A 24,025-nucleotide genomic window follows, 5' to 3' on the forward strand; every position below is an offset into this window, starting at 1 on the left:
AGCTCAAATGGTGGCTCAATCTTACTAAACCGAGGGGGCGAAACCAGCTGCGGCGAAACGATAAGATGGGAGGAGCTCCGCCGATCGGCCATTCATCCCACTTCTTGTCACATTGAAACCTCCCTTGGAACCTACTGCTCCCTTCCATTCCCTATGCCCAAAAAGCACAAGAAGACCGCCTTTGCGAAACCAGCCAGTACTGCTCACCATACCCTTGCTTCATCCGGCCCTCGACATGACCACCATGATCGTCTTCGATCATCCCACGCTTCATCCTCTTCCGCGGAGCAACCCTCCGTCAACGACCTGATCCACCACCTTCGCCGCACACAAGCCTCCAATGGACCTGAAAGCCCCTTCAGATTCGTCGCACCTCGATCTGTACATCCCTCTCTACGGAATCTCCTTGAGCTACCAGAAACCCCGCCTCCTCGGCCCCGCCCCGGGGCGCAACGCCTCGGAATTGTTGGCTCGCGACGCTTGCGACGGACTGCCGGACCACCACCACCAGAGAGCTGGCTCCTGGGCGGCGCGGAGGATGCGGAGGAACCCGATGTAGATATTGGTGCGGCGGAGAGAGAAAGAGTTATTTATCGATTTGAGCGTCTACCAGGCACGTCCTTCCCTCCGAAAGGCAGCCTTCTCGATACCGTGCTCAGATCAATGGCCACATATTGGGAGTGGCATGTTGAGTATGACGGACCGTTCCTGGGAGCTCTTCCAAATCATCTCAAAGTGCGCCTCCTCAGCTACATTGCTATATATGCGAGAGATCGACCACTGAGCGGGCTCATGCGCGGTCTGCGACCTTTATTCGAGAAACCTCGTGCCACCGATGGCCCCGACCTATATCAGGGAAGCGAGTCCGAAGTCAACCGTCTAGACCTAGGCAGCGCCATCGGTCGATGGCTGAGCTTGAAACAACTCTCCGCCGAGCTCCTTGTCACCGCAAAACCAAATACCCTACAGCGCAAGCCAAAAGAGTCCGTCCCCTCCTCCTGGGAAGAGGAATACGACGAAGAAGAGGAGGACGATACAACCACCGACACCACTCCAATAGGGAGCAATCCCACCACTCACCTCTATACACCATCCCCAACCCTCCGCTTCTCCAACCTCCGGTACCTCTCCCTCGCACACCCCAAACCCAGCACTGTAAATTGGAATTCTCTCATAAGCCTTCTTTCCCACCTCTCAACCATCACCCACCTCTCCCTGGCCCACTGGCCCATTCCAACCGTCACTCCCAACGCCATCAACGCCCGAATTCGCCACCCCAACCACCGCTCCCTGACCTTCTCCTACGGCGGCACCGACACCTACTCAGCCAGCGAAAACAACTGGGCTGAAGCAGCAGGTCTTCTCCGGCGCCTCTCCCGCGTAACCTACTGTCTAAAATGGCTCGACCTCGAAGGCTGCGGCGACTGGATCCCAGCCCTCAAATGGCAAGACAATGAATCGATCTCAGCCGCGTACACTTCATCAGGTCCAGAGTGGAGCTCCTCCTGGCGAGACATCGAATACATCCGTCTCGGACCAGGCTGGCTTCCCCACATCGACGACGCCGAATTGCTCCCCGAGAATAGCATCAACCAGAGTGGCTCTTCCTCCTCATCTTTGTCTTCGCCTACCCGCTCCCTGGCGTTCTCTGCGCATGCGCCGCCGCCACATCCTGCTCTTGCGGGCCGTGTAGTAGGAGGTGGTGTGGGAGGAGATGCGGAGTCCTCGTCGGATTTACCCTGGGATGTGGAGGTCGAGCGGATCAAGTATCGGAGGGGAAAGGAGCTAGAGCGGTTCCGGGAGACGGTGCAGGCGGCGAAGGCGGTGCAGCAGTGGGTTTTGAGGTTGAGGAGGGAGAGGAAGGGGAAATGGGTGCAGTTTTCTTTTGGGTTGGAGGCGATTGAGGAGGATGCGTTGAAGAAGTTGTTTGGGAAGGAGTGGATGGGGTTTTTGCCTTGATTCATGCATATATATACTTACTAGTAAGTTGACTGGAAGGTGGTATAGGTATGTGATTGTATAGTTAGGTTAGTTATAGTGTCTAGTTATACTAGCTTAGTCAGGTCATGTTGATGCTGTGGAAGGTACGGAGCATAGTTATATATTGGACTTCTCGGTCCCGGCGGTATTTTATTTCCTGGAATGAATACTAGAGCTTTGGATAGATGATTATGGAAGAACACAGCTTCGAGGTGAAATCATCCGAATTCATATAATGGAATTTCACATGCAATTATTGGAATTGTAGTTCTATATGCACACACTATCCCAAACCGAATATAATGAACTTTTTCCCATGGAACCAAGAACAATATGTACATGAGCCTTCAAATCATCCATCCAATCACCGATCCGACACAACTACACAATTTATTTCCGTCCCCGGTTGAACGTCTTCAACGGATCAACCTTTCTAACCCCCGAGGGCTTGCGGCCCCTTCCCTTGGCGCGGTTCTTATCTCTAGCCTTGCGAATTCGGTTGTCGTTGTTTTTCCGGAACCCAACGAAGCCGACATCCTCGCTGGAGATGCCCTTGCGGCCCTTGGAAGGCATCAGGTACTCGGGGATGTGTTTAAGGTGAGGTTGAATACGTGCGGAGCGCAACTCGCCATCGTGACGGAGCTGGCGCAGCTCATCGGGATTGTCTTCGAAGTGGCGCTTGAGCTTCTCGCTCTTGACCAGCTCCTGCCGGATCTCGCGAGCACGGGCTTCCTGGACAGCAAGGCGGGTGATGGCGCGGAGGCCGTCGGTCATACGGTAGCGGAAGGCGTCGACCTGGCTCATCTCGAAGTGGTAGGGCTTGACTTCGTGGCCATGCTTGGATTGACGCTTAACGATCTTGGCCAAAACGGCTTCGTCATGTTTGGCGGTGGGGAAGGAGGTGGGTTTGTGCTTTCCGTACTGGTCTGCTGGGACGACGAACGAGAGCGCCATGCCGGTCTTGCCGCCACGGCCGGTCCGTCCGATGCGGTGTGTGTAGGATTTGGCGCTTGTGGGGAGGTCAAAGTTCAAGACGCAGGCCACATTCTGGAAGTCGATACCACGAGAGATACCATAATCTTTTTCTTTCGCGGTGAGCTTGCGACGCTTGTCGGGACGTTTCGACTTGCTCTTGTCGTCTTCGACCTCTTCTTCGTCATCACTGGATCCCATGATACCGGTAGCTTCCTCTGCCTGCTCGTCGGCATCGGCGTTCTTGGCCTTCTTAGACTTGGATCCTAGGACTTCCTGATCATCTGCAGCGATAATGATGTCGTAGACACCCTTGTTGAACTCTTGGACGACGTGGATACGGGTGTTCACTGGCAACTCGGAGTTAAGCACACAGCTCTTGACGCCGAACTGTTCCAGGAAGAGCTTGAGGCGGTAGCAACGGTCGATGTCTCCGACGAATATGATGACTTTGCCCTTGATGAGCTGGAGCTTGAAAATCACGTATGTCAGAAGGAACTTCTCATCCTCTGCGCATCTGATAGGCGAAACGGTTAGCATGGGGCCCAAATATCCTTTGCTGTGCACATATTAAGCTTACCTGACAACGAACTGGCTAACACCTGCGCCTTTCTCCTCCTTATCCTCCAACTTCAGCACAACAGGGCTGCGACAGAACAACCCCTTCAACGTATCCACCTCCGAGGTGAGCGTAGCACTCATAAGGAAGGTCTGTACGCCACGAGGGATCGCCTTGGAAAGCGCATTGATGTCTTCGTCATATCCGTACGAAAGGACCAGGTCGGCCTCGTCGATAACAAGGTGCGTCAGGTTATCCAGCGAAAGAGAGGAGTTTCCAAGGTTGGCAATCACACGAGCAGGGGTGGAGATGACAATATCGGGGTAATCAGCGAGCATAGTCCGCTGTACGGCCTCGGAGACCTTCTGAGTCAGGTTCACAGAGCGGACTTCCTTTCCGCAGAAAGCAGCGAATGTGGTGACGACGTTTTGGACCTGTTCTGCAAGCTCTCGAGTGGGGACAAGTATGAGGCCAGTGGTGGCTTTCAATGAGGGGTCGGCCTGGGTACATAACACAGTTAGCTTGTTTCAATGATAAACATTCATCTTTCCCGGGGATACTGACAGCTTTCTTCTGAAGAATGGTCTGAAGGATAGGGAGGACATATGCGGCGGTCTTTCCGGAGCCGGTCTTTGCACGAGCTGGTATTGTTAGCATGCTCATCCCTCCACCATATATAGCGGAATGTACACACCAAGGATATCTTTGCCTGCGAGCGCCAGGGGAATTGCCTTGGCCTGGACGAGAGTAGGCTTGGTGAACTTCTCTTTGATCAAGGCTTGGCGCAGTCGCGGATCCAGGTTGAGGCTTTCAAAGTCGGCGTCGTTCGCATCGGGAGCCTCCTTGGTCTCCGCAACTTCGGGCGAGGGTACGTCGTTAGCGTCCAACTTGCGCTTCATTATGGCGATGATTATTCCCAAGTTTCACTGCGAGTCCAAGGGAGGGGAGTTTGGGGAAGCTGGTGAACGACTGGAAAGTTTTCCTCAATGAAGCGGGCTGGAAAATCCGTCGGGCGGTGAGATTTTCCGATGCTCTGATTTTGGACGAACTCCACTTGTGCTCCACCGATAAGCCTGTCTGCTGCTATCGCATCTCCGTTCACTCGAGTATTTATCTGTAACCAGTACTCTCTCGCCATCTCAAAAACTAGCCCACTGGGATACCTAATTTGAGCCATGTCACCTCTCAGGTGCCAGACAGCAGCCTATCAGGCTGACCATCGCTCCTTCCTTCTGCCTATGACTTCGCTCCTCTTGCGAGATGTCCCTTTCTGGGAGATTTTCATCTGGTGGCTGCTACGGCTTCCACTGCAACCCATCGACTAACCTAGCCTATCACTCTCGTCAGATCTTATCAATTCTATTACACTCTCATTTTCATTATGCCACCTAGAAGTATCTCTACTGTTGGCTTCTCCGATGGAGATAAACATGATTGTTCCAATATTGAAGTCTGCAATCACCCCAACCATCCACAGGGCTTCCCACCGAATAGATCATTTGATCAGATTTCCGAACATGCTTCAGGCCAACCTCCGAGGCTAACAGAGAAAGCCTTGACAGGAAATGTCAATAATTGCTTACGGAGAGTGGTCTCGAATTCAGAATCCATATCACACAGGAAGGGGGCTCAGATGACGCCAAAAACAGTCAATGATGCAAACTGCCTGCCTAAGAAAAGTCATTGGGAACATCACATACCGCCAGCTGGTAATATTGATATGGCTGAGGCTTATATAGCACAGAGGGAATGCTATGAACAGCAGAAGTTGATCGCTTCGGACAGACTCAAGGTGCGCAAGTTGCGTGCCCTGATGTGGGAGCAGAGAGAAGAAGAAACGGTTCTGAGGGACTCGATCAGAAGACATCTCAGTGCTATTACGTGCTGCACTTGTCAAACTACTGCGGAGCTCATTGAAAAGGATTACGCAGCACTGCGGTCGATCGCGCACTATTATTTGGATTTGGAATACCAACTTGACCAGTCTGAGGATGGATTGGAGGAGCTCGAACAGGAGCTCACTCGCTCAGCTGCCCGACTTAGCCGCCTGTTCCACCCGGTAGATAATGGAGAACCTCAAGGTGTCAGGACTGAAAGAAGGGCTGCGCGTTCCACTTCCCATTTTCGAAGCTTTGATACCCAATTGGCCCCACTGACCATCCCTGAGAGGAAGAAGGATTCGCAGCAGCAGCCCCAACGATTCTCATCGCAGGTACAGGAATCCGCCCTCTTTGGCGCAGAACGAAACCAAGGTCCAGTTTCTCAAAGAAGATCGCGTTCAGTAAGTCCACATCATATTATCTCACAAGCTTGGGATAAGGCAGAGGCACGGCCACGCTATGACGTCGCCGACTTTGAGTCAGACCTTAACGAGATAGCCCGAAGTGTGCTAGGCTCTCCAAGTGGCGCAGCTTGCTCCTTGGGCATGCGCAGTCGTTCTGCCGATGACCTAGTTAAAGACCCGTTCAAGTTGGCGTTTCATGAAAAGTCCTCCCCTTTTGAACAGGATGATTTTAGTGGCCCTGGGCCGCCATTTCAGCGACGTAGGTTCGTCGACAACTGGATTCTTCACCAGGTTCGCACCTCATCGCTGGAAAGTGCACGCTTGAGGTCCCAGCCCGAATGGGAGACTTTACGTACCCAAGGCTTGACCGATAAACAAATCAGTCAACTGGCTCTCGAACGCTGGCACTCGGACAGTACAGGCGCGGTGGTGTCTAGTGGTCCTACAATCAAACCTTCTAGAAGATCAGAACAAGCCAGCACTGTTATATGGCGCGGGACGTGCAGATCTTTTAACAGGCGAAAGAGAACTAGGTCTATGGCTTTCACTGAACGGCCACTTCTGCGTCGCATGTCCCGCTATGATTCCGCCTGGCGCGGATTTGGGCCTGAGGACGAGAGCAGTCAGCCAGCAGACTTAGTCAAGGAGAATGACTGAATGGTGTTTTGCAATATTCGCTCGTTCAGATAGTGTAGCATAGAACAGAAGTTGGTGGCTAGTCGTAGCTTATCGTTAATGACAATATGCGAGCTTGGATAGCCTCAAAAGCTTATCATCATCACATCAGAGCTTATCTTCAAGTAATGGCGTCTGGATGAATATTCTAGCTCCCATCTCGCTGGTCTAGATTATAATAATACCATTTGTATAAAACAGACAAAGAACTAGCAATCATAGAATGGTAAAAAAAAAAAATACTGAACCGTAGCCCATTCATTCTATTGCACCCTCAAAACAAAAGCAGAAAGTCGAATGCATACTCATCAGCCACAAAGAACGTAAATCTTCTGTCATTCCATCATAGACAATTTCACTGCAATCAACTGCCAAGATCAGATAATCATCCCCTAGTATCATGTATCGTTTCCATACCATATCATAATCACCCATAGGAAAGGAAGAAGCAACAACAAATAGAACAAGAAGAATAGTAGCAAAGCACAAGCCATTATGTACATCCATTTGCATATCATACCATACCATACCATATCAAATCCATAATCATTTCATATCGTATCATACCAGAGAATCATTGAACTTTGCCAATAGACAGACCCATCTTAATCACTTTCACTCAAACTATCCCTTCTCCTCCCTCGTCCCCCTTCTCTTCTATACCCCTTACTCAACCCCGGAATGGGGTGATGATAACTCCTCGTTCCCGTATCCTCCGTATCAACATTCGAATACTGATACTCAGATCTCGAAGGCGCCGACGACGAGAAGTCCAAGGGTTCCGTGTAATGGCCCCGCACGGACTGTCTCTCCCTCTTGCGGGGACTACTCGTCCGTGATCCGGAGGACTCACTAGGCGGGGGATTCCTGCGTCGTTCACGCCGACGGTTATGTCTTCTCGCCGACGAGGGGTCGCGAGTGCGGTGGCGGTCGTGGTCATGGTCGTGGGTCGGGGCCTGACTGAGGATTTCCTCGCTACCCGGTACGAAAGAGAAGTCGCGCCGTCTGCTCTGTTTTCGGGATGGTGATGCTTTAGCAGGAGGGGCAGGATCGTAAGCGTAATCGCGGACTTGGCTTCCGCTGATTTCGCTCTGGTTGTAATGACTCGCTGGGTTGGAGAGATCATAGTCACTGCCGTAGTAGGTGCCCTCTCCTTCGCGATTAATGCCCCCGACTCGGGCGGCCTTCTCTTTCCGGTACGCGGCCACGTCCTCGTCGACTTCGTTTTCCCAGTTCGCGGTCATTTCGTCGTCCTTGCGGCGGCGACGGAATTTCTCGCGGAGCTTGCGGCGGCGTTTCCGTTCTTTGTCTGTGGTGGTTGCGCCCGTTACGCCCGTCTTCTCGGTGAGTTGGGTGGCTGTTTCGTCGGCATAGGTGTATCCGTCATCGCTGTAGCCTTTATGGTAGACGCTGCCGCCGCCGAGCTTGGTGCTCTTCGTGGCGTTGGATAGGGTGCGCCCGTCGGGTCCTTTGCGGCGGAGGACGGTCGATTTGTATTCTTCCCAGTCGCCTTTGCGCCAGATGAAGCCGCCGTTCTTGGCCCAGAAGAAGAACCAAATGGCGGCTAGGACGAAGGCCGCGCCGAGGATGGCGAAGAGTGCCATGAGGCCTTTCATGTTGATGTGGCTCGGTTCCACGGTGCCGGAGCCGGGGGCCCAGGTTTGGCTGGAGCGACCGAAGAGATGGTGGGAGCCGGCATTCTGTTCGTGTTGCTCTGAGGTGGTGATGGTGGTTTGGGTGCTGGCGGGGAGGAGAGTGTTGGAAGGGTGGATAGGAGGCATGATTTAGGTTGTTTGGTTGAAGAGCCGTCAAGAGCTTGGAGCTCTAGACGGGACTCTGGAAGGAGATAATGGTGGTTAGTTTGGTTTTGGGATAATTGATATGGGGTAGGATTGGAATGTGGGTGCATACCTTTAACGAGGTTGTCAGTGTGAGATCGTGGTTATGATGCTTATCTGGATTCCGATCGGTCGGGATACTATGTAGATGGTAGATGGTTGGAATGTGGATCGCACGATTTGGTGTGTTGCTAGACAAACTGGTTAGTCTATGCAAGCGAAGATAGCAACCAGCTCCGTCAGGGACGGAGAAGGGCAGAATTGAAGACACTCAGCGAGCAGAATGGACGTGCAGCCGCCGAAATTGAGGAGGTTGGAGTAAATGGCGAGGCTGGGGATGACGCCGGTTTGTTTGGGTGTCTGGCGTGACCCCGGCAACTTGCTTACTCAGCAGCCCTATCTTATCAGGATCACCATCTCCAAAGTATAACGCTACAGAGAGATAATCCTTGAGCCTAGAGGGACCGGATCGACAGTGCCTACGAGTCCAATTACAATGCTTGGGGCTATTCCCGATAACAGTCTTCGGCTTCGACCAATCTCCTTGACTGGAAGCTTACGGACGCTCAACAAGCAGGGGGCGGGAGGCGACAATGAATCCTGCGCGTTGACAGCGGGGGACCCTTGAGATTAGCCTGGAGTAAAGATAGTACAATCGGAGCCGGAACACTGGGATCGACGGATGGTTGGCTGTGGATAATACTAACAGCCCCAAGAAATGGATTTAGTCTAATCCAGGAAATGAGTCACGAGCATTGGGCACCAACGTCCGGACAATGGAGATGAAAGACGGGAAGATTGAGGGATATACCGAGGTGATCGTGGGCTAAGTCGACTATAATGACCCGAGACATTCTATTTGGTTTGCATCTCCGATGCTCGGGGATGAGGGTGAAAGTATTATTTACCCGATATTTGACAAGAGGCGGCAGATTTGAGTCCGTAACTCATCAATTCGGGCCAATGGCAATAAATGTAATCCTAGTAAAGCTAGTATGACGCAGAAACCACGTTAAAGTTATGCCTCGCTCAGCCTCAGCTGAGCAAGGACAGGGAGATCGCCTGATTTCAAATTCATAGATGTCGCAATTAATGTCCTTCCCATTCCGATTCATGCCAGCAATGTCCATACAGATGGACACTGATTGCGCTGTGGATAGGTAATCTCTCTCTGTAGCCAGACACGTGAGAACACGATAGTGTTCTGTCGGGATCAGTCGCGGGATCTTTGATTTTTGAAACCGCATGTCATGAGGTTAATGTAATTTCAGTGCCCAAGGAAGCTTGTTGAGAAGCAGCAAGGACTGGGTTGATTGATTCATTGACCAAACGCTGCCATAGACATGACATCCAACTCATCCGAGACCGGAATCCCTTGGAGGGATGGCTGAACGATTGATAATCACAGGTTCTGTGATGCCAGTCATTCGCAGTTAACTGTCAGGACTGTAACAAGCCGGAACAGAGTACTGCGATGCAATTGTTTGCTAGCGGGCCATGTTGTCGGGAACCCATTTTCTAGCGTGCTTCGACTCCATCTTCCATGCCGTTTGCTCACCGGAATCTCCACCAGGATAGAGGATCAAGATATCAGCCAGCTAGACGATGCCGGCAAGTGGGGTAAAAGAGCATTGAGTAGATGACCACTTCTTTATGTCATGGGGGATTCAATCTGCATGAAGCTGGAGCAATAGATCTATGTCTCGCACAGAACGGCTTCAAATAATCACATCTAGATGATTTTACCTGAGTGACACCGATCAAGTTTTTGGATGAATCCTCTTTTTACCGATTTGACATCGCAAAATCTGGACGGTAAAACTTTTTCTAACTTTGCCCCTCCGGTTGAGAGATTTTCACCTGCAGAGGCGGACGGCAAGAAGCGCCGCAGTGGAGGCCGCGGTCGTTATTGGGCCGCAACGGGGTTCCTGCCAGCGTCCAGGACATTTGGGCAGCCAACAAGACGGGATTGTCTCGGACAGAGCATGGATCCTATCTTATTTGATCATTGCAGACCCATGACGATGCTTCCCGCTGAGCGCTGATCACACGGAAACAGAAATGACGGATTCGGGTAATGGTTGAGGAAGCTCTCCCCATCCATCATCAGCGTCACCTTTCTCATCATCATCATTATCATAATCTTGTATGTAGTGACAGTCCAGGCTGGTCCGTGGTTCGGTTCCGCTCAGACCCAGGGTTCTTCCGATGGAGCCCGGGTTTATTTGGTGGGGAAGCCTAGCGGTTTTTATTTCCACTCCCCCTGGCGTTATGAATGATACGCAGTTATGGCCACTGGGCCAGTGCCTTTTTGGCGTTTCATATGACGCACTAGTGGTTAGGTTGGGTCTGGAGAGAGAATGGACTTCTGATGATATCCCAAGAGTAAGGTTCTGAAAGCCACTGTGGATGAGGCTTCGTGCTACACTGTATACTTTGTGGGAAGGCGCGAGTCGTTGTCAATCACGAGGCAGGATGATTCCGGCCAGTTGCTAAACAGTCCTGGTGCGACGCCTCGATGACAATGCTGGTAGACTTACAACGGACGTTGCACCAAGATGCCAGCTAATCTAGCTTTTCAGTCTAGGAGAGAAAAACAATCTCTTTGACGATATGCCTTGGCTCAGTACTGTGTCACTGTGTCACCTTGTCATGATTGAGTATCGACGGGGATACCTTGTACATTAAACCGCCATGCATACCCGCTTTCTACTCTTTAGATACATTGCAAGCCTTTCCATTATGCATGCACTCAGAGGCCGGGAACGAAGCATGTGACGTATCTGATCGATTCAACATTTTGAGGCTGGGGTTTTCGGACTTGCCTTTCCTCATCTGACTCGGCGCTTAGGACGCAACTGACGAACAGACTCGAAGGCCAAAAACATCGCGCACATACTTTTGAAGAAGCCTGACTCTTCGGACTGATGAATGTGCATACGGATAGCTTTGCAGGCAAGATCAGAATGTCAAATATGTGTTGGCGATAAGGATTCATGGAATGGGAATGTATCCGGGGAATAAATGCCACGCGCTCGGAAGAAAAGGCTACAGCCTAAGTTACCAGGGTTGGATACCCGTGGGAGTGGGAACGAAGTATACTCCGGACATCAATTCCTCGACGTTTGGATAGATCAAATCACCTCTGTCATGGTGCGGTTGATTGACCGTGCCTATTTTGCTGATACGCCAATGGATGAAATTGATCCCGACCTTGCAGCTGCAGGTGAGTTCCCTGTCGACAGGCCAAATATAAGATCCTGCTGAAGCCGACCCCAGCATGTGTGACGTATGTAAGGTCGCGGGTGGTAGGAACTATCGGTTTACTTCTCGAGTCAACTTCATTGTTCAACCCGGGATGCCTTGCATAGTATGGACAACTACCTACGCTACTCGCACTGGAGATATTTCGCAATCGTGTCTGTCCACCGTAAACACGGGAGACTGGGAGAGAGCCCTGGCGGACGGTATTGAGCGGTAAATACCGGGTGAGTTAGCGGCAGATCAGGCATCGACCAGCGGCCAGTCAGGAAGGCATCCCCACCTCCTTGCGACTTCGTTCCGACTCTCTTTCTTCTTCCAACCAAGAATGCCTCGGGTGAAGATGAGGCGCGGTTGCTGACAGATGCAGAACCGGAGAATGAAAGCGACAGGGAATTGTCCACGAACACAGAAAGAAAAGAATCGGAAGGAAGGGGAAAAAATGGAGCAGGGATGTTTGGTGATGAGAGATAGGGGACGCATGTACAGTGTGCAGTTACGGGGTTGATACTGTATAGTTAGTTCGAGGGATAGTAGTCAGTGGAAGTCCACCTCTTCAACCGAGAAAGAAAACCTTCGAGTACTACGACAGAGTAGTAGTTAGTGATAGTATATTACTCGCGTCGAGTAAATGATGATAACTCTGATTGGCGCGTGGTGGTATGTCTTTCTCTTTCTTGCTTCAAGTTCATACTACTGGAATCCAATCTGGAACTCTGTAATTCCGCCTTGCATCCGTCGCCGGATCTGATTCGATCCGAGTTTGTTGGTTCTTACACACAGGAAAGTATGAGTCTGTTCTATTATTATCGCCATCACCTTTTCAAATGTATTTATTTCTATTTCGATTCATTCAACCGAGCAGGGATTCCGTTATAATTGTTTCCATTCAGTCCAAGGAAGCTGACCGGCAATGATGACTGACGGATCTGCTCGTTAAAAGGCCATCCATACATCCATGCATCCATAGCATCCCGCCAATTTACAGTGTGTATTATTATTACCCATATTGAAGTTCTTGTCATCTCCTAGCGATTTGAATTTTTTTTTTTATTTTCCTTCGCCTCCCCCCATCATCAACTAACTCATCTTTTCCCTTCCCTCGGGCATTCTTCCCAATCAACCTTCCCCACCATTCAACGAACTAGTAACTAGTTAAGTATGAGTCCAGTCTAACTAGTTTAGCAGTTTAGCACAAGTCAAAAGGCAGTCCGTTCATCCTCCAACCCCACTTTGTCTGGTCTCTTTCTTAGTTTCTTGCGATTCTTCCCCTCCATCCACAACTCAAGAAGTGGAATTCTATTCTTTCTCGCTCCACTCTTTCCTTTCTCATTCCCCTCCCCCTCTTCGTCAGGCTTCGACGGGGAACAGAAACTCTTGACTTTCGAAACCATACAACCTTATCATTCTACCACACACATACACACACACACACATCATATACTTCCAAACAACCTTTCACGATACAAAACTAAATCAAGAAAGAACAGTAATAAATCTCCCGCCAACCGTCATTCGGTTACACGCTGCCCGACTGCATTGGGACTTGCAGCCCGTGGACATTTTCTGCCGGTCATCCTCCACTCACCGTCTGCCAGACTACAACTGCAGGCGCGCGCGCTCCTCCTTCTTGTCTCTGTTTTTTCATTTTCCCTTTCTTCTGCTTCGCTCCTCCGTTGGTTGACCCACGCCTGCACTTTTCTCGCCGTCCACTCTTACTCTTCTTTCCCGCCCGACTATCTACTTCTGGTCTCACGGTTTCCACCATCCACCGTACCGCTGACTGACCCTCTTCACTCCCAAACCAACCATAACCGACGCCTGCCTGCCTTCCTTTTTTTTTTTTTTTTCTTTTTTTCATTTCTTATTTGCTTTTCATTATTCTTCGATGGAGCCTATGCAGACTGTGGACGACGAATATTACCACCACGAATCCACTCTTCGTCGCTGACCCCCGATCTAGACACACACCGTCTCCTGACTACTATTGCCCGGTCTCGTTTGCTTTGTTGAGGCTACCGCAGAAGTGGATTCCCCGACACTGGCACTGGGCTGAAAGGGGAGAGGGTGAAGCAGCCCAGCACCACCACTGATTTTATCACTGGACGAGAAAATTCAAGAAGAAAAAAAAATAAAACAAAAAAAAAAGTCTGTCTTGTTGAGTCATTCGCATGAGCAGCAGCTGGTGGCTGCTGTAGGCCACCCGGAGGAGTCCTGAAAGCCTGTTGGATCACCACGTTTCACGTCATCCACACTGCACACTGTCGAGCCCTTTCCCAATCTAACCTTTCCCCCCTCTCTCGCGTCTGTCTGTCTGTTGTCTGTTGTCTGTCTTGTCTGTCTCCCCTTTCCCACACCCACAAACCCACATCCCCTCCCCCCTCTTAGGGTCGGGCCTTTCCTTGGCCGCCTTTCCAGAAGTCATGTCTGGAAAAGTCCCTCACGCCGCCTTCTGTGAGGAATATGATGAAGATGCCCATGTCATCCTTCCCGACACTCGTCAAGTCGCCAACCTCACTTCCAAGCGCTCCAAGCCTGCCTTGAGATCGTCTGCAGCCCCCCTGGTCGACGTTGCAAGTGACTCCGGCTATTCTAGTCGTACCGCCGCCACCGTCAACAGCACCCAATCTGGGCCGTCGGGCCGGAAGAGTCCTGGCCCTCTTAAATTAGACACCACCCTCGTCAAGCGAGCTGACTTCGACCGCGTCCGATCCAAAAGCACCAAAGAACAGTCCAAACCTCGGATCGTTCGTCCCCCTCGTGAGGACAAAATGCAGGTCGGCGCCTATCCCAACGGCGTGAGCCATGCTGCTGCTGCCCACGCTCAGCGGTCTCCCTCCAGGCCTCGTCGCCGTGAGACTTCGCAGATACGCCACTACCCAGGCACCTGCTGGGAGTGTGATCAGGGCTTGTACCATGCTGCTTCTTCCACTCCGGTCGACAGCCGACCCCCCATGGACTATCCTTACTACATGTCGCAGCCTCCATCATCGGCTCACGACTATCCTCCTCCCCCTTCACCACGCGGGGACCCCCGTTACGCTCCCAACCCCGTCCAGGACATTCATGTGTCTCGCTCCAGCCGCCCCTCCGCCCGTGGCGGTGGTGGTCCCATCTACCATCCCAACAACCGACCGGTGAGCTTCCATGGCATGCTGCCCGGAATGGCACAGATGGTCTACCAACCATCCAGCATGAGCCGCTACGAACACGGGCCCCCGCTGTCCTCGTCGGCGTACGCCCACACCCCGTCCTCGTATGCGCCTTCTCATTACTCGCAACAGTCGGCTTATTTCAGCGGCATGTCCGACTACGGTGCCCCTTCCGAGCATCGACAGGAGCGATCGGTTTCCAGCACGCGGGATGGGCGGGGGCGGCGCCCGTCTGTATATGGTGCGCCTGTGGTGGATTACGACGCTACCTCAGCTACCTTCGATGACGACGAGCCCTTGGACGCTGCCCCTCCTGCGCCGCCACCGCCGCCTCGGGAGCCTCGACCTCGCCTGCCTTCTCATTCTTCCCATGATCGCGACGAGGACTACTATCACCGGCCACCGCTCAAGCACAAGAACACCCCGCATATCATTCAAAAACGCCCAGAGCCGCGCAAAGGTGTATCTGCACCCTCCGTCACGTCCGACCGGCAATCTGCTCGGTCCTTTGATATGGCGGATATGAAGGATGCTTTGCCTGACGGCTACGGCTACCGGCGCTCCTCTCGGGAGACGGTTGTGCCGGCGCGAAGCCGCAGCTACCGGCGCCCCACGGCGTATCACGAATCTTCCAGACCCTCCCGGATTGCTGTGGAGAACTCTCGCCGCCGCCGGCCTACTCTTTACGACTTCCCAGACGATGACGATGACGACGACGATGACGAGGAAGAGGATGACGAGATGGATGAGAAGCACCGCGAGGCCGAGGAGTACCAAGCTACCCGCACTGCGAAGGCACCAGTGCCTCCAGCGCCGCCCGTGCCGTTGACGGCAGATGCTCTTTTCAAGGCCAAGTCCTCTCAGCGCGCTGAGAGCGATAGCGGAAGCCAGAAGAGTCGCAGCAGCCGTGGCAGCGATGCCCGCACGCAGAGTGGTAGCAACGCTGGGTCCAAGCCAGAAGAGGACAACAACATCGTCATGACGCTGAACGGTGTCACGATGAGCTTCCCTCAGGACGGTGGAAAGAGGATCAGTGTCCGGACCGGCGAAACGGGGGCGGTCGAGTTGAACATCGAAGGCAAACAGCGACCGAAAAAGTACTTGACCAACGGATCGGACTACACTGGCAGCGTGGCTCCCAGTCGACGGGAAATTGAGGATGCCCGACGGGTACGGGAGATTGAAGATGCCCGGCGGGTCCGGAGTGATCGCAAGTCGGATCGTGCCAGTCGACGCTCTAGCCGATCGACCTACGGCGGTCGATACTAGTTTGTGCTTGGCGACCACCATCATGACCGGGGAATATCACTCCCGACCTGTCCTAGTATTCTTTTCTGATCTCCGTTCTGTCTCTTGCACCTCACGCACTTCCATCGGTTAGACTTTTTGGAGCAAAGAGCGTCGTTTTGCTAAAAGTTCTTCTTCTTCTTGTCTTTCATCGGGCGATCATTACTCGGGGAGGGGAACTCTGAACCGCCAAAATACCATCTGAACATCTGGTCTATTCTGCCCTGGTTCTTGAAAAAAAAAGTTGGAAGGTTCGTTTTGGGAAAAAATAAGAGTTCTATTTTTTTTGTCATGGGAGGCTATTTTTGCATTGGTATGGTTTGCGACTTGCTTTTCTTGTCTCGGGTGTTATAAAGAGGAGAGGCGGGTTTCACCGATCACGTCCATCATGGCGACATGATTGTATGATTCTGATGACCTGCATGACCTTTGCTTATGTCTCATGTTATGTCTTATGTTTGATGTCATGTTGATGCCCCATCATGTCCTGTGTCTGGTCTTCATGTTGAGATTTCTGATGTCTCTGGGAGCGTTTGTATTATTCTTCTTTTGAATGGCCCGCCTTGTTCTTCTCTGCCGTATGCTCGTGACGATCTGAGTAGAAATGGCAGAGGAAGAAGGTCTCTACCCAGTTATGTGGTTCCATGTATTTCCTTGTCTGCTTCTTTCTTATTTTTACCCCAATTCCCCTTGATTTATCTTCTCTCCCCTTTCACGTAGTTGGGTGTCGTTACCCCGTTTTTCATCCATCTTGTACCTTGTGTTATCTTCATGGATACCTCTGTTTCACCACCTGCTCTTGACGATTCCCCTTGCTGCTTATGTTAGTATTGTTTGACCATCTGATGGCGATGCTGACGGTGACGGTGACGGTGACGGTGACGGTGATGGTGACGGAGCTATGGAATATGATCATCGTTCCTGGCGACAATGTCTCCATTGCTTGATCCCTCTCTTATGTTATGTTCTCTTCCTATTCTAGCGATTGTTTCTTGTTTCAATACCCTTGATGTTCACCTTTACCCGTCATCATCATCATCATCCATTATTACCCCTTAGCAGAAATACCATGAAAACCTGAAACATACCATTATCCAATTGGAGTATTGAATATTTCCATACATACCGTCTTTCTGGAATAGTTCACAGTAAGTAGTGTAAATCCAAACAGAAAACGTTCTCTGTGTTTTCATACATACATTCATACATCTATTACCACCACCCACATCCATCAATTGTATCTTTTATATATACATTACTATATACCTAAGTCCTCCTCAGCACCAAAGCACAATATGCAAAGAGACGATACACGGCAATAATCCCGATCAAAATACCAACCCACTTGCCCGTTCTGCCCGTGGCATACCCGTATTCCTGAAGTACGCCCGTTCCGCGGATCTTGCACTCGGAAGCCAAGTCCGTCTGGTACATGCATTGGCAGGATGCGCCGCAGGTGTAGATTCGGTGTTGGAATTCGTTGATCATCATGCCTTGGAAGACGTATGCCTTTTGATTATCATAGAATTAGTATGAGTTGAGGGGGGTTGCATTCATCGTAAGCGGGGCTATCTGGTTGGGAGGGTACCTGATAATCAATGTAATGGAAAACGTATTTCCAGAAGGGGTTGAGGATTTTTGGGGTCACGAGGAACCCGCCGACGCTCATCCAGAGGCCGTTAGCAAAGGCGACGAGGGCGAGGGAGATGACGAAGTTGGGGAAGATGGAAGTCATGAAGACGACTAGGGACTCGGCGGCTACGAGGTCTAAGAAGAGCCACATTACCCAGGTGAAGAAGGAAGTGGCGGTAGGGTTGAAGTTGGAGAGCCAGTAGGAGATTATAGAGAATAGGAGGGAGATTAGGACTGTATTTCGTTAGTGGGTGAATTGGTGGATGGGTTGTGGGGGGTGGGGATGTACAGAGGAAGGGAAGGCCGATGATAAAATTGGAGACGATGAAGGGGAGGGCGCCGTAGAGACCGTTGGCGCGTTCTTTGATGAAGGTCATACGGTCTTCGATAAAGGCCGGAACGTAGGCTACAGCCATGAAGCTCATGAAGGCGGAACCGAAGAACTAGTGGTGGTGAAGATGTTAGCTGTGGTTTCTTGCTTGGGCGCTTGAGAACAGGGCTTACAATTGCGTTAATAAAAGGTTGAATGTAGCTCTGTTCGGTGTGAAGACGCAGCCAGACGGTTCCCATCATGATTGCCAGCCCTAATGAGCAAATCAGTTTCGTCTCCTTTGGTGATGACCAATATACGTACCCAGGTACATGACAATACGGATGCCGTATGCCACGACATCGCGATAACTCTTGATGAAGGAGCGGTGCAAGAGGGTAAGAGTAATACTGAGGAAACCCGGGCGACTTAGCTCGTCCATGTCAGTCTTGGCTGTCTGCTTCTCAGATAACATGGTCCGCTGCGAGACCTGCTCTCTTAGCGCCGAGACATTGGGGGAGTCAGCCCAGCTTGTGTGGATCCGCTGGACCTGATCCTTGGACATGGCATGTGTGCTGCCAATGAAATCGGAGCTGACAAGATCGAGAATGAACTCAGCTGGATTGGTGTTCGTTGGAAGCGGATAGCCAATGTTATCGAAGTAGGTCGGCACTTCGGTGACAGGACCAAAGTAGCACGTTTTCCCGCTTGAGAGGAGGAGCAGCTTATCGAAAAGCTGGAATGTAGTTGTGGACGGCTGGTGAATACTGGCGATGATGATGAGCTATGGGATGTTAGTCTAGTTGCAGTTCTCGGGACTGAATACTAACGTACATTGTTCGCAACTGCCATCTCCTTGACGTAGGAGATCACCTCGAAGCTAGCTGACGAGTCCAGTCCGCTCGTCGGCTCATCCAAGAACAGAATCTTAGGGCATGTCATGAGTTGACTCGCCACGCTGACACGCCGTTTCTGACCACCACTGATTCCTTTGCGAATGGGCGTGCCGACCAAAGTGGATGCCTGGTTTTGAATGCCGAATGCCTGTAACAGGGACTGTATACGCTCCTTCCGCTGCACCTTGGTGACCGAGCTAACTTCATCAGTACCATCGCCACTGAACACAACATAAAAAGTACACACCTGGGCAACGCGAGATCTGCAGCAAATTTGAGTGTCTCATGCACCGTCAGCGACCCGATCAGCGCATCCTCCTGCTCCACGTAAGAAGTAAGTCGTCCAAACGTCGCATTGTCGACAAGTTTGCCATCTATATAACAGTCCCCTGTAGATTTTGCTCCCGACGATGCTGCGCGACGAGCTAGAACGTTGAGTAGTGTCGTCTTGCCGCATCCCGAGGGACCCATCAGAGCGACTAGTTCGCCTGTTCATTGGTAGAGTTAATCGGGAGCTCGTCCGGGGCACATAGAGTTCCGGGATGTCACCACCAACCTTGCTGAACTGACCCGCTAATCCCATCGATCAGGTTCCGGGGTTGTTTGGTATGGCGGTCCTTGACGGTGACGGTGAGATCGCGCCAGGAAAAGTCGTTGACAGTATTATTCTTGAAGAAGCTGGGGGCTTCATTGCGCTCGAGGTCGGAGCCATCGAGCTTAGATGAGAGGCCATCCATCTTTGGGTCTCAAGTAAACTGGATGAAATTTAGGGTATGGCAGGCGATGGTCGGAGGGGACTTGAAATATATGGCACACAACCTCAAGATGAAAGAAGATCAATAGTCAAGGCTTCACAGTGTCACACCTCTGATTATGTCCAGCTGATTTTCATGTAGTCCGAAGAGTGCCTGATAGTAGCAAACTCATAAAGCAAAATGAGAATGAGAAAGAATAAGAAACAGGAGGGAAAGCCTAAGTAAATAAACGACTCACAGACCACTGCCACAGAACCCCGGTCCGGTCACAAGGGAGGAACAGCGAGACGCAGCTAAGCTACAGCACATTTGCATCCATCGAGAAAAAAAAAAAAGAGAATGCCATGTGGAAAAGTGGGCGACTCTCAGGCACGTCTCGTGTTGCTTCGCTGCCACATTCTCTGGGACCCGAGATGAGCAGAGTCATTGTTGTTGGTTGAGGTCCCCGAAGCCCGCGCGCAGGTCGCCACACTCACCTCCAAGCCCGAAGACGCCGTCTTTGCCCGTTCGCAACGATCATAAGCTGACTTGAGCCCCGATGAACCATCTCGATAAGTAAGTTAAACCATTACTGTGTTGGGCGGGTGGGTGGATCGCCGTGGGGTCCACCTGGAGAAGAAGAAAGCTGAGAACGCCGTTCGTGCTGAACGGGAGAAAAAGCAAGCATGGGGGAACTATTAGCGATGGAGTGGAACCAGTCAGTCTCCAGAGATGGTAGTCTTGGGGGTTGATTGGTGGCATCTCCCCCAGACCCTGGACGATATTCTTATCTGCTCCTGCTATTAAATGACTAGTTTCTTGCCAGCTGAACAACATCAGGCTGAAAATGAAAACCCCCTCTTTCTGCTTCGACTCGCCAAACTTTCCCACCATTGGAAGCTAGTCACTCATACGATAACTAGTTACTCTACTTGAATTATCTTTGGTATCAGTACGGAAATAACTAGTAGTAGTACCACCATATTAGTTAGTAGTGATTACTTACAAGACAACTTCCTTAGTCTGCTTATCTCCCCTCCCCTCTTTTCCTGCATGCACGTGAAATAGAAAGATATTGTCCCCTCATGAATCATCTGAGCAAGTAACTAATTACTGACCTACCTACCATATTCCCTCCACTCAAATGCGCCATCTTCACTTAGCAGATACTAGTATAGACCCATAAACAGCATGTTGACAAACAGTGTGATAGGCTCCTCTCTCTCTTTCTCTCTCTCTCTGTACCTGACTGGCATCACATCTTGGTGTAACGGTCACTTGCCGATCCCCTACCCACTCCGTCCTAGTCTGAGATGCACAATGCAATTCATCCTCAGTTCATCACTGCTCATGTTTCCCATCACGCAGGTGGAGTCTTTGTCTTTAGAGTTTTTGAGTTCGGCAGCGGAACATTAGTGTGCGATCGGAGGTGTGGAGGTGGCTTCATACTGTAAATGGGTTTATCCGCTCATTGAATCTACACAATGTGCATCTACCTATCGATCAAAGTCAAGATGTCCCAGGCACACGTCGGTAGACAGTTTGTGCTACAGCGGGTGTAGTGAGTACAGTGAGCAGACCGGCTTGCGTGGCACCTGATGAGAGCCGCGCCTGGCCAGTCCAGATGGCAACGCCCTCATTTCGAATGGCGGTATACTAAAATCATAACAGAAATGGTGGTCTCTCGGGTTCACTGTCAAACAGATGCTTCGTTGGTCGCTTTAGATTTGGACTTGAGTCATCTATTCTTCCAAAAGATACTCTGAAATTAAAAGCTAATACAAAACATTTCCGCCAGTATGCCGGAATCCAGAACGATAACTATGCAGCCTACCTAGTAAGGCTCACCACCCCGACTTAGCTATCAAGAGATCGCTTAGTCGCTGCAAGAAGCGCCCGAGGGGACGTTCTTGCAGCTGCTGCTCTTCTTGCCGCCAGTCACATCAACACCGCTCCAAGTCCAGTTCGAGCAGCTGCCGGAACCGCACAGGATGTAGATGTCAGTACCAGAGCTCTTGACGCTGCCGGTGACCTTCTTGAAAGTGATGTCCTCAACCTTGACACCGTTGGTGGGCTTGCCGGTGGGGCTGCCGTTCTCGTAGTCCTGCTCAACAACGATACCGTACTTGCTGATATCGGAGAGGGTGATGTCCTCGAACTTGACGTTCTCAACAGTGCCAGTCTTGCCGTAGATGGTCTTGATGCGGACACCGTTCTGGGAGTTGAGCACCTTGGAGTTGGAGATGGTCACGTCGTTGACGGTGTTGTCGCTGCGGCCACCGATAGAACCGATGGAGAGACCGTGGCCACCGGAGCAGTAGCCGTTGGTGAAAGTGATGTGCTGTGTTCCCGTTAGGCTCGTGTCATTTGATCGCCACCACTATCCAGACGTATACATACCTCACCCGAGTTGATGGCCAGGCAGTCATCCTGGTTGTAGACGGTAGCACCGTCAATGGTGATGTAGGTACTCTGACCAATGTCAAAGGCATCGGTGTTGTGACCCTTGCTCGAACCGGCAGAGTTGTCAATGGTCACGTCGGTGATGGTGAGGTGGTCGGACAGAATGCTGAAACCCTGGACAGGGGTGTTGTAAATCTTCAGGCCGGTGATGCTGGACTCATCAAGCTTGTGAGCCTGGAAGAACTTGGGCTTGGTCTTGCCACCGTTGCTACCCTTGCCGTCCCACCAGCGAGCACCGTCGCAGTTGATCTTGGCACCGGAGGCCTGCTTGACGGTGATGTCGGTACCGGACATGGAGATCAGGGGACCCTTCCATTCCTTGTAGCCGAAGGTGGTCTCACCCTCGAAGATGACCTGAGATGAGAAAGGTTAAGTTGGCATAATCAGGGCAAGGAAAGGATCGAAGGAAGGGGGAAAGACGTACGGTGGTGCCCTTCTTGAGACCAGTCAAGTCAAGAGTCTCACCAGCGGGGACCGCGATGTTGTCGAGGGTGATGGTGGAGCAAGAAGTCTTGCCGGACTTGGCGGCAGAGGCCGAGGTGAACGTGCAAGAGCGCTTCTCGAGAGGAGCGGCGGCGGCCAGCGCAGCGCCCATAGTGGCGGCCACGACGGCGTTCTGGAGGAAATGCATGGTGAAAATGAAGGAATGGAACCTGGATCAACCGGGTACGATTAAGGAAGGACTGGAGAGAAGTTGGAAAAGGAAAGCGAAGAAAGAGAGACTGAAAGCGTGATGAGGGAAGAGAAGAGGAGCCATGAAGAGGGTGTGCAAAGAGACCTATAAGTAACTTTTTCTTTTCGTTCGACTCGTTGTGCCCTCCACTTTTTCCCCTTTTCTTTGGAAGTGACGGCGAGACATCGGAAGTATGAGAATTGGAGCCAGGACCCTGGAAGCCACCAGGAACGATAGAAGGAAACGATGGAGACGGCGGTTTGAGGATGAAATGAAGGTGGACATCTAGACTTGCACGGAACAGGCCAGGAAGACCAGCCAAGCTCGCTAAGCTCGAAGAAAGCCAGGGTCCGATGGATCCCAAAGGGGCAGTAGCGACCAGTAGGGCCAGCGCGCCTTCCCCACTAGGGAACCTTTAGGCATCCGGGTTTTGCTACTTTCGGCGCCATCCCGAGACACTCCTTTATTATGCTTTCTTCGTTTCTTATCGATCGCATTATTGTCATCCTTAGTGTCGATTGCTCGGCAGTTGGGTTCTTTGCCGGATTTTTCTTCCTCTGCAGGTGAGGCAAAGGGAGCCATGAAAATAATGAACGCCTGAACATATGGTTCTCGGGTGTCGGGAGCACCCTCTGGATCGGCATTGGCATCTTGACGATCCCTAGCCCTACTAGATACCCTAAAGAGTCGGCCTCCGAGGCATCCGAGGCGGATACATAGAATGAACCCAGTCTCCGTAGTTCTCACCCTGAAACAAGCGGATCATGTTGCTAGTCAACAGTAACCAGGGGTTCGTTAGCTGACAGGTTCTGCAGTCTGTATAGGATGCAAACGCCAAGCTTCCATATTATCCTCCCTCCACCACGTGCTGGGCAACCAATATTAACCACTGGATTTGATTATTATTAATTAACTATAGGTCATAAGCATTGGTCGGCCGGATATTCCGGACGAAATCCTCAGAGACATTTCTCCGAAGTCCGAACGAATAGATTAATATCTCCCGGATATTAATATTGCACGTCTAAGATGCTTCCATTGACTGCACTGGGTTACTACTGCCAGATACTAGCGGGGATCCTCTCGGTGTGTAGACTGTAGGGACTCGGCAAACTTCGAGAGTGGGCCTCGAGACGAGGAATGGAACGCAAAGTTGATACTAGCAATCTAGCTGGTCTGCACCGGTCAGTTCATTTCCGGATGCACAGGGACCAAAAGGTAATCTCCTTCGAGCATTCTTATCTCTAATGCAAATGTCCTAACTGGTTAGGCTTGTAAGCCTTCCGCTGACAAATGCAAGCCACAATGG

General features: G+C 51.4%; 9 protein-coding genes across 9 annotated transcripts; 5 read left to right on the forward strand and 4 right to left on the reverse strand.

Annotated features, from left to right (window-relative positions):
• Window positions 1–114: 114 nt before the first annotated feature.
• Window positions 115–2,193, forward strand: ASPBRDRAFT_38717 (uncharacterized protein). The gene has a single exon (XM_067623993.1). It carries the CDS (start codon window positions 154–156, stop codon window positions 1,957–1,959), a length of 1,806 nt encoding a protein of 601 aa, XP_067483534.1. The 5' UTR covers window positions 115–153; the 3' UTR covers window positions 1,960–2,193.
• Window positions 2,194–2,199: 6 nt separating this feature from the next.
• dbp9 (ATP-dependent DNA/RNA helicase) lies at window positions 2,200–4,493 on the reverse strand. Its single transcript, XM_067619671.1, has 4 exons — window positions 4,206–4,493; window positions 4,076–4,152; window positions 3,533–4,011; window positions 2,200–3,469 (listed from the first exon to the last, which is right to left on the reverse strand). The coding sequence occupies exons 1-4, from the start codon at window positions 4,408–4,410 to the stop codon at window positions 2,371–2,373; spliced, it is 1,860 nt and encodes a 619-aa protein (XP_067483535.1). The 5' UTR covers window positions 4,411–4,493; the 3' UTR covers window positions 2,200–2,370.
• A 176-nt stretch (window positions 4,494–4,669) lies between these two features.
• On the forward strand, window positions 4,670–6,519 carry ASPBRDRAFT_72277 (uncharacterized protein). The gene has a single exon (XM_067629161.1). It carries the CDS (start codon window positions 4,893–4,895, stop codon window positions 6,450–6,452), a length of 1,560 nt encoding a protein of 519 aa, XP_067483536.1. The 5' UTR covers window positions 4,670–4,892; the 3' UTR covers window positions 6,453–6,519.
• Window positions 6,520–6,609: 90 nt separating this feature from the next.
• On the reverse strand, window positions 6,610–8,684 carry ASPBRDRAFT_170088 (uncharacterized protein). The gene is made up of 2 exons (XM_067619672.1): window positions 8,382–8,684; window positions 6,610–8,306 (listed from the first exon to the last, which is right to left on the reverse strand). The coding sequence occupies exon 2, from the start codon at window positions 8,249–8,251 to the stop codon at window positions 7,076–7,078; it is 1,176 nt and encodes a 391-aa protein (XP_067483537.1). The 5' UTR covers window positions 8,252–8,306; window positions 8,382–8,684; the 3' UTR covers window positions 6,610–7,075.
• A 2,475-nt stretch (window positions 8,685–11,159) lies between these two features.
• Window positions 11,160–12,132, forward strand: ASPBRDRAFT_38722 (uncharacterized protein). Its single transcript, XM_067623994.1, has 2 exons — window positions 11,160–11,534; window positions 11,588–12,132. Exons 1-2 carry the CDS (start codon window positions 11,333–11,335, stop codon window positions 11,677–11,679), a joined length of 294 nt encoding a protein of 97 aa, XP_067483538.1. The 5' UTR covers window positions 11,160–11,332; the 3' UTR covers window positions 11,680–12,132.
• Window positions 12,133–13,992: 1,860 nt separating this feature from the next.
• On the forward strand, window positions 13,993–15,990 carry ASPBRDRAFT_117871 (uncharacterized protein; the record flags this gene model as incomplete). Its single annotated transcript, XM_067617129.1, has 2 exons — window positions 13,993–15,852; window positions 15,901–15,990. 2 exons carry the CDS (start codon window positions 13,993–13,995, stop codon window positions 15,988–15,990), a joined length of 1,950 nt encoding a protein of 649 aa, XP_067483539.1.
• A 1,284-nt stretch (window positions 15,991–17,274) lies between these two features.
• ASPBRDRAFT_116544 (putative ABC transporter) lies at window positions 17,275–19,583 on the reverse strand (the record flags this gene model as incomplete). Its single annotated transcript, XM_067616991.1, has 8 exons — window positions 17,275–17,517; window positions 17,597–17,874; window positions 17,930–18,083; window positions 18,145–18,224; window positions 18,275–18,734; window positions 18,785–19,043; window positions 19,094–19,334; window positions 19,403–19,583. 8 exons carry the CDS (start codon window positions 19,581–19,583, stop codon window positions 17,275–17,277), a joined length of 1,896 nt encoding a protein of 631 aa, XP_067483540.1.
• A 1,038-nt stretch (window positions 19,584–20,621) lies between these two features.
• ASPBRDRAFT_38726 (uncharacterized protein) lies at window positions 20,622–21,131 on the forward strand. The gene has a single exon (XM_067623995.1). The coding sequence runs from the start codon at window positions 20,772–20,774 to the stop codon at window positions 20,994–20,996; it is 225 nt and encodes a 74-aa protein (XP_067483541.1). The 5' UTR covers window positions 20,622–20,771; the 3' UTR covers window positions 20,997–21,131.
• Window positions 21,132–21,193: 62 nt separating this feature from the next.
• Window positions 21,194–22,993, reverse strand: ASPBRDRAFT_145008 (glycoside hydrolase family 28 protein). The gene is made up of 3 exons (XM_067619236.1): window positions 22,468–22,993; window positions 21,981–22,397; window positions 21,194–21,921 (listed from the first exon to the last, which is right to left on the reverse strand). Exons 1-3 carry the CDS (start codon window positions 22,672–22,674, stop codon window positions 21,457–21,459), a joined length of 1,089 nt encoding a protein of 362 aa, XP_067483542.1. The 5' UTR covers window positions 22,675–22,993; the 3' UTR covers window positions 21,194–21,456.
• Between the last annotated feature and the right edge of the window lie 1,032 nt (window positions 22,994–24,025).

Source organism: Aspergillus brasiliensis, assembly GCF_001889945.1.
Source record: "Aspergillus brasiliensis CBS 101740 unplaced genomic scaffold ASPBRscaffold_2, whole genome shotgun sequence".
Classification (NCBI taxonomy): domain Eukaryota; kingdom Fungi; phylum Ascomycota; class Eurotiomycetes; order Eurotiales; family Aspergillaceae; genus Aspergillus; species Aspergillus brasiliensis.

Excerpts from the sequence above, each read along its gene's own strand:
- ASPBRDRAFT_38717 (XM_067623993.1), top strand. The coding sequence starts at position 154 with ATGCCCAAAAAGCACAAGAAGACCGCCTTTGCGAAACCAGCCAGTACT.
- dbp9 (XM_067619671.1), bottom strand. The coding sequence starts at position 4,410 with ATGAAGCGCAAGTTGGACGCTAACGACGTACCCTCGCCCGAAGTTGCG. Across the intron at positions 4,153-4,205 it reads CGCAGGCAAAGATATCCTTG|CTCGTGCAAAGACCGGCTCC; the intron begins GTGTGTACATTC and ends TAACAATACCAG. Across the intron at positions 4,012-4,075 it reads CCATTCTTCAGAAGAAAGCT|GCCGACCCCTCATTGAAAGC; the intron begins GTCAGTATCCCC and ends TTATGTACCCAG.
- ASPBRDRAFT_72277 (XM_067629161.1), top strand. The coding sequence starts at position 4,893 with ATGCCACCTAGAAGTATCTCTACTGTTGGCTTCTCCGATGGAGATAAA.
- ASPBRDRAFT_170088 (XM_067619672.1), bottom strand. The coding sequence starts at position 8,251 with ATGCCTCCTATCCACCCTTCCAACACTCTCCTCCCCGCCAGCACCCAA.
- ASPBRDRAFT_38722 (XM_067623994.1), top strand. The coding sequence starts at position 11,333 with ATGCCACGCGCTCGGAAGAAAAGGCTACAGCCTAAGTTACCAGGGTTG. Across the intron at positions 11,535-11,587 it reads TCCCGACCTTGCAGCTGCAG|CATGTGTGACGTATGTAAGG; the intron begins GTGAGTTCCCTG and ends AGCCGACCCCAG.
- ASPBRDRAFT_38726 (XM_067623995.1), top strand. The coding sequence starts at position 20,772 with ATGTTGACAAACAGTGTGATAGGCTCCTCTCTCTCTTTCTCTCTCTCT.
- ASPBRDRAFT_145008 (XM_067619236.1), bottom strand. The coding sequence starts at position 22,674 with ATGCATTTCCTCCAGAACGCCGTCGTGGCCGCCACTATGGGCGCTGCG. Across the intron at positions 22,398-22,467 it reads GTCTCAAGAAGGGCACCACC|GTCATCTTCGAGGGTGAGAC; the intron begins GTACGTCTTTCC and ends TTCTCATCTCAG. Across the intron at positions 21,922-21,980 it reads TGGCCATCAACTCGGGTGAG|CACATCACTTTCACCAACGG; the intron begins GTATGTATACGT and ends ACGGGAACACAG.